The sequence below is a fragment of the Chiloscyllium plagiosum genome, chromosome 9 (assembly GCF_004010195.1).
Source record: "Chiloscyllium plagiosum isolate BGI_BamShark_2017 chromosome 9, ASM401019v2, whole genome shotgun sequence".
In the NCBI taxonomy this organism is placed as follows: domain Eukaryota; kingdom Metazoa; phylum Chordata; class Chondrichthyes; order Orectolobiformes; family Hemiscylliidae; genus Chiloscyllium; species Chiloscyllium plagiosum.
In genome coordinates, this window is record NC_057718.1 from 64,057,997 (window position 1) to 64,065,643 (window position 7,647).

At 43.5% G+C, this 7,647-nt stretch overlaps 1 protein-coding gene across 4 annotated transcripts; it reads right to left on the reverse strand.

The window, feature by feature from the left end:
* Positions 1-678: 678 nt before the first annotated feature.
* tbxtb (T-box transcription factor Tb) lies at positions 679-7,251 on the reverse strand. Of its 4 annotated transcripts, none has more exons than XM_043696819.1 (8): positions 6,953-7,251; positions 6,308-6,572; positions 5,527-5,661; positions 5,201-5,262; positions 5,056-5,114; positions 4,776-4,949; positions 2,904-3,036; positions 679-1,828 (listed from the first exon to the last, which is right to left on the reverse strand). In XM_043696819.1, the coding sequence occupies exons 1-8, from the start codon at positions 7,153-7,155 to the stop codon at positions 1,561-1,563; spliced, it is 1,299 nt and encodes a 432-aa protein (XP_043552754.1). In that variant the 5' UTR covers positions 7,156-7,251; the 3' UTR covers positions 679-1,560. The 4 variants fall into 4 exon arrangements, with proteins under 4 accessions (XP_043552754.1, XP_043552753.1, XP_043552752.1 ...); XM_043696818.1 differs by having other exon boundaries at positions 4,776-4,952; XM_043696817.1 differs by having other exon boundaries at positions 5,056-5,117.
* Positions 7,252-7,647: the final 396 nt, after the last annotated feature.

A 7,647-nucleotide genomic window follows, 5' to 3' on the forward strand; every position in this document is an offset into this window, starting at 1 on the left:
TTACTGTCCTTAAATGTTTTATTGATCAAATGCTTCGTCATAAAAGATTCCTTTCATTGCCCGTAAGATTATCGGCCGGAGTAAATCCACACCGCAAATCACTTTTCTGTTACAATGTTTAATGTGTGTTTTCCCCTCCAACGCTGCTTTCCTTCAATGCATTTTCAAGACTACGGCCAGAGAAGAAAACAATAGAATTTCTGGCGACGCAGCCTTGTAAGACTTAACACGATCGGTAACATTAAAGGTAAATGACTCTGAGGTGAAATGACGTGATCAAAGGCATGCAATATTCGCTCAGCTGGATAGACTGTAGTCAAGATAACTGCTGGGGAGAAAATTCCAAACAGCAATTTCACTGCAAAACTGAAATCACAACCTTGCAAACGACCAAGTGTATCCTCTCTTTATTTTCCGGTTGGCGAATTATCTTTTTTGCGAGTTTTAAATACAATTCAAATGGTCGGGGTTTGCAGGGAAATTAAGTGTCATTTTACTTGCCACCTGCCGATTATAACATTCTCATCCCCAGAAGGAAAATGGTGATCAGAATTTTGCACGGTTTGGATCAGGTGGCTGCAACTCTGAGATATCAGAGTTACACATCCCGTCTCGGGACACCTAGCTTAAAAGGCCACTTTCAGCTGGAGAGCTCCGTCTAAAGTGGGTTTTTTTTTAAAAAAGTCAACTATATTTTCAACTAATGGGCAGGAAAAATATTTCTCAGGGTAAAGCACGTTAAGTAGTGAATTATTTGTAAAATCAGGTCTGGTTAGAATGATCAGTTTCGCTCCATCTCTGGAGGAACTGGGTTTGGCAACGAGTTTCTTTCTTTGCAGGTGCTTAAGTCGGTGCAGTATACTCTTAAATGTTTTAATTTTGGAGCGGAGGAGACGCAGGATTGTATTTTTGTCATTGGGACTTTCTGTCATTTTAAAAGAGACTGCTTCTCTTATTATGCATATACGAATTCCAGAGAGGTCAATGATAAATGACAAACAGTGTGCTACATGGGGAGGCATTAATTACATATACGCTCCACTAACGTTTTTATTTACATCGTTTTTGGACAGGTCACTGCTGTCGCACAAAGCAGAGGTCCCAACATTATTACTGCGACGGAGATTAGATTGTTAAGTCATGGAATACATCTTCCTCGACTTAGTTCATATTTGGTTTATCTTCTCAAGACCTGGTGCCAGTTTATGTTTTCTATACAATAATTATTTTACAATAATGGATTGTTTTCTCTAAATTATCATTAATAGGAACATCATAAAAAACAGAACCATTCTGGTTGAAGTATTTGATCATGCCATTTTCAAAATCCCAGGCTGGTGGGACGTATGGGCGGAACACATCTTTGGTCATCAATACAGAAATCTTGCAAGCAATCTATCACAGAACCAAGTTCGTCTCTTCCTGCCATTCTTCTGGATTTCCCACGGAGTTGCAACATCAAGTCCAAAGGAAAAGGATGGGAAGGGTTGGGAAAACTCCCAAAGAAGTCCTTAAATTAAATTAAATGGCTTGAGAAAGGCGAGGTGAGTACAAGTGCTGTCACATGGATGGAGGAGTAACTGGTGTCCATGTGGAAGTTAGTCTGCTGTGCGCAGAGGCATCGTACTGGCTCTCAGACAGCTCGATTCCAGTGCCACTGTCATACAGGGGCGATCCTGACGAGGTGGCGCTCACTGAGTGAGCCAGAGACGGGTAATGAGCCGGGGAAGCCCGCAGGAACTGTGAACTCAGGCCGTTGGACATGCCCCCAGACTGGGACACTGGGGTAATGGTGCTGTTACTGACTGACCACAGACTCGGGTATTGGCTGCAACAAGAAAGAAAGAGCCATGAAAAGTTATGCAAAGTCACTAAAAATTCAAATACAGTCACATGGGGAGGGTGGGGGTATCGGGCTCATAAAGAATGGTAGATACCAGTAAATGGGATCAGTCATCATTGCAATGAGCTGGTCAAACGAAAATAACATTGCTAATCAACATATTAAAGACATGCTCTGCCCCCGTGGCATTCGCCAATTGGAGGACTACAATCATCTAACTGAGAAGAAATTACAATCTAGTTCCTCACTGCCGGACTGAAACTGCTGGACACTTCTCGGTGAAATCCAAGCTGGACGCTGGATATCAAGTGGAAGTGGTATCACGTCGGCTTTCAGACTCTCCCGCTGTAATGTCTCAAAACCCTTCTCTCTACCTCAGGAAGCTCCCGCTAGGATATTTAACTGCAGAAAGCCCTCCTTTATTAGCGAATGGCTGGGCTACATGATATTGTATTTTGTTTTTAAAGTACGTTAACAATGTATTCATTTTTTTAAAAATCAATTACTCGGACAGATATGCGTTGCTGACATTTACACCTGTCTGAGATTATAGTTGGAGGAATGTTTACTCTCTGACATTATGTCCACCTATCACTCCTTCCCTAATAGTTCCCACAACCACCTGATGAAGGAGCGGCGCTCCGAAAGCTAGTGCGTCCAATTAAACCTGTTGGACTATAACCTGGTGTTGTGGTTTTTAACTTTGTATACCCCAGTCCAACACCGGCATCTCCAAATCATGCCCAATGGTTGTGCGTTTATTAATGTATGTGTGAGTGCGTTGGGGGACATCGTCAATATGTGTGAAATGTAAATCAATCGAGCTGTTGAGATAAGTTGGCAGTTTAATTTCTATTTACTTTAGACAATAGGCTTGAAGTTTAGGTCAAGACAATGATTGGTAAACAAAATTAAAGTATTAGCGCTGTGGATTTGGTAATGGTGGAATTGCTAAACCTTTTCAGAGAAATAGAAGACATTCCTATTACAAAGGTACTTCTACCTCCGCCCTCCGAAATTGTGTTAAATCCACTAAGGTCATCCTGCGAATGTCTCTTACCTAGAGCTGGTGGCAGTGCCAGCATTGTGTGTCATGGGTAGCATGCTGGTATGCGTGGAGACTTGCAGACCCGACCAGTTGTCATGGTTAGGAAGCATGGAAAGGCAACCAGAAGAGCTATCGGGATAGCCAGCTACAGGGAAACACCCAAAATAGCAACAAATTAGACCTGGTACAGGTGGCATAACTAATCACATAGTACAATGCAACAAGTCCGCATTCAATGATGTAATCTATAAGTGATGAAAGAGTGTGAAAAGTTCTCCTCCCACGGTAAAATTGATAGACTAAGTATTTTTATAAGCGTCTAATTTAATAACACCACGCCTTTCACAAATTCGCTTTTACAAAATAGCTGACATCTAGTTTGTGTCATACTGTTAACTATTCAACTAACACAACTAATTGAGTATTTCATCATTCCCTAACTAAATCAGTCATTGGGAAAGATTTTGAAGGTGGAAGTGGGATTTAAAGTTAAGTGATGGTGGTTATAACAGAATCATTATTTTTCCTACAATAAAGATACTGTGTAAAGATAACGGTCTATATCGGCAGCACTAAAACAATGGGACCAATGTTCACCCGCGCGGACAACCTCTTTCTCTGTCACAATCTTTCCTCATTTTGTACTGATGCTCCTTTATTGCGATTTTCTAGAACATTCCTCTCTTTCTGCTATATGCTCTTGCTTATAAGAGAGGTAGGCAGCTAGTGCAGGAGTCTTTTGTGGATATACCCATTTCAAACAGGTATTCTGAAAAAAAAAGTGGGCGGCACGGTGGCACAGTGGTTAGCACTGCTGCCTCACAGCCCAGAGACTCGGGTTCAATTCCGGCCTCAGGCAACTGACTGTGTGGAGTTTGCACGTTCTCCCCGTGTCTCCGTGGGTTTCCTCCCACAGTCCAAAGATGTGCAGGTCAGGTGAATTGGCCATGCTAAATTGCCCGTAGTGTTAGGTCAGGGGTAAATGTAGGGGTATGGGTGGGTTGCGCTTCGGCGGGTCGGTGTGGACATGTTGGGCCGAAGGGCCTGTTTCCACACTGTAATGTAATCTTCACTCTGTATCTTACGGTGTTGAAATTAAAAATCTATCATACACAAAACGATTATTGTAGTACACCAGCATTCCTCACTCCTTCAACTTGCAAAGGATCCTCAATTGTTTGAATTACCTCCCACCACCTCCGCATCCACAGCAACATAGCTTTCCAAATCTGTTTTTTTTTAAGTTTTTTTTAATGGGATGTGTACGCCATTGGCAAAGCCAATATTTGTTGCCCAACCCTAATTTTCCTTGACTCAGGTATTTCTGAGTGTAGTTAAGAATCAACTACATTGTTGGGGCTTTTGAGTCATATATAGACCAGACCAGGTGAAGAGGGCAGATTACCTTCAGTAAAGGTCGGGAGTTTACAACAATGGTTGAAGGCGCCATGCTGACTGAGACCAGTTTAAATTCCAAATCTTTATTGATCAATGGAATTGACGTTCCAGGCGCTACCACCAATGTGTACCGGTATATCCGGCGCATTTTTTGGGTCATTGGATTATTAATATTACCTCAATGAAGTGACATAACCTCCCTCAAAATGCCTGCAGTAGAGCAGATTAAAGCATCATATATTAGCCCAGACGCTTTAAGAATTCAAATTTAGGAGAGAACATATGGGCTAATTCGAATTTTATTCGACTATTCAAATACATCTAATGAAGGCTTGCCAGTGCATTAATATGACAAAAGAGACGAGTGCTTTTGATATCCAGAAGCAGATCAAACTCGACAGTAACCGTTCTGTACCCTTTCATAAAGACCCTTTTATAGACGCTTAAAATGATATCGGGTATATGTTAGAGCAGTATTGCACTTACTCGGAGAGCTGTTCCTGTGCGTGTAAGGATTCGGGTATGGAGCAGAGCGCTGGTTCCTCAGACTGGAGTAACGCTCGCAACCGTGGGGCGTGGAGAGTGAGATTGGTCCACCAAATTGAGCGTGAGGGTTAGAAGGTGGACACAGGGTACCTGTGCTCGGCAGAAACCAGCTACCTACTGGCGAGGAGGAGAAATATACATGTCCAGTCAGCCACAACAAATCAGACGAGCTGCAGTACAAAGTGACTCTTCCCCCGTCCCCCCCCAAAAAAAAACTTACATTGGGAATATCCAGACTGTTGGCTGTCACTCACGTCATCCAGCATTTCCTTGTGATCGCTTCTGGACAAGAAAAACCCATTAAACACAGCGCACAGATTGGTCCTAGCTTAAAGTATTGCAATAGAATACTATCTTAGACTCACCTCTCTTTGGAGTCAAGGAAGGCCTTTGCAAACGGATTGTATTTAATTTTGAGAGCTGTGATCTGTGAAGAAGGGCGGGGGGGATAAAACTTAAGATTCATCAGTATGCAGTTACTGGCGTGTCGCTACTCTTACCACTTAGTACTAGCAAAATATGGTGCAGACAATCCAAAAATGACCTCAGATTTTAAGAATTGAATCTGCTCAGCAATGGTCAACGATTTCAAATGATGGCAATAAAACATTGCTGATCATTGGTGCTGATAACGCTAATTGTGGCTATACTGGACTTCTGGAAGTGCATAGGTTCTTTGGAAGGCGTTTACCTCTTCATTCTGATAGGCTGTCACAGCGATGAACTGAGTCTCAGGGAATGAGTGACTGCTGATCATTCTCTGAGTTCCTCCGACTCGCACGATGTGAATTCTGGGCTCGTATTTATGCAGAGAGTTCAACATAATCTGCAATTACAACAATTAAAAAAAATGTCCTTTAGGGGCTAGGTCCATTCTAATAAAACTTTTACAGGCTTGCAAGTTTCCTAGTCACTGCGCAACTAACTTTTTCACCGTTTGCATCGTTTAATTAAACCATATTTCACACGTGCGAAATTTTATACACCGTCGACGTTTAAACTAATAACGACATTCAATGATGCGTTGTCATCCCGGCTTTACACCACGTTCTATCATTTGTAATAGCTCGCTGTGGCTCATGTAATGTGCAAGAGGCCTGTTAACTCTCCAAAGTTGCCAACCGCTATAATTTGCAACTGTTACACCAGCAAAGAGAATCCCGTAACTCTGAGAAATTCAGAATCCTCTTTTCAATTATCAGTATTATTTGTTACAATACCTCGGAGTTAAATCGTTACCGTTTCCCAATTAACGACAAAACGTGCAAATCAGATGTCACATAATCTCACCAGCGCTGACATTTGAGAGCATCATGTGATAACTTTGTATCTTCCCTTTTTTATAATTGCAAATGGCCCGGCTTACTTGTTAACTGCAATATGGGAAAGAATCTGAGTGCAGTTCAGACCTTCAGGCCTGGTGCACGGGTTACTTCAGCCAGTCAGGGATGCATTAAATCTACAAGATGTACCTGTCCGCCGCCGTTCAGTTTGTTGGTGAGTTTAACTTTACTGAAGGAGACGGGCGCTTTCATCCAGTGCGCCCCAAAGTTGGGAGAGTCGGGGTGGATGTAAACACAGCTGGGAGCCTGAGGCTCCGGTTTGCCACCGGGGACCCACTCCCCGTTCACATACTTCCAGCGGTGGTTGTCGGCGGCCACAAAGTCCAAGACAAACGAGTACATGGCGTTGGGATCTAGTCCTGACACGTTCACTTTCAACACAGGAAACATCCTCCTGAGAACAGGAAAGAAAGTAAAACGAGTGAGCAAGGAAGGGGGTGGGGTGGTGGTGCATTTTATCTATTGTCCCACGCTTCTGAGCAAGACAAGACCCTGAAGGATATGGCTTGTAGTCACACCCGCTGCTCACAATTGTTCTTGCAACATATGGAATTAAACCTTTCAATGGGACATAGAGGAGCAAATACAAATGCTGTCAGCTTTAAGTTGTGATGTTTTGCCCTGTTTCTAATTATGGAAAGTACAAGATGGGGTAGGCCGAGCTCTGTTTTCACGCCTTTCCTTTCCTAAATATTCTAAAAGCCGTGATGTACACAGTGAGAGGTCAGAGGGTAACCCTCCCAGCAGAGGCTGGCTCCTCAGCCCTCACCCTACCTGCCGTTCTTTGTGACGATCATTTCGTTGGTCAGTTCCTTAAACTTCAGCCACAGATCCAAGTCTTCCAGGTTGACTTTCAGCTCTCTCTCAGTGGGGTCTCCCTTCTCACTCCCAGCCTGTAGCTCACTCTCCACTGCACTGAGGAGATGGTCCACGCGGTACTGGCCGCTCTTGCCACTCTCCGTTGCGCTGGAACTCATTTTCCGGATCCTGAGGAGACCCAGATACTTCTTCTTCTCCCAGTTTTTTCCTCCCGGGACTACGGGAAAGGGAGTGCTGTCTGCTCAATGTACTCCCCTCTCCCAGTCTCTCATTCTGAAACCTCTCATTCATCTTGATAAGTACCCCTCCATGGGGATGCTGACGTCAGCCAGCGGCTTGGCTGTATGCGGATTGGTTGGGGCCTGCTTTGATCTGAGCAATGCCGCGTGTGATTGGCGAGTGGCGGCCATATCAGTGAAACTGGGGAAAGCTTCTGAAGTTACAGCCAGATGTAATTACCACAAGTTAAATAGAGCTATTTCATGCAAATCTGCAAATGTTTACACCTATATCAAAGCATGGGGGTCAATGAGGAAATGGCTTTTAGGATATAGAGTCCCTGTCCTCTCAAGTGTCTAATCTATTTGTAATACAAGTTTCACACATATCGGGCCATGTAAACCCATTTCAACTGAAATGGTAACATCTCG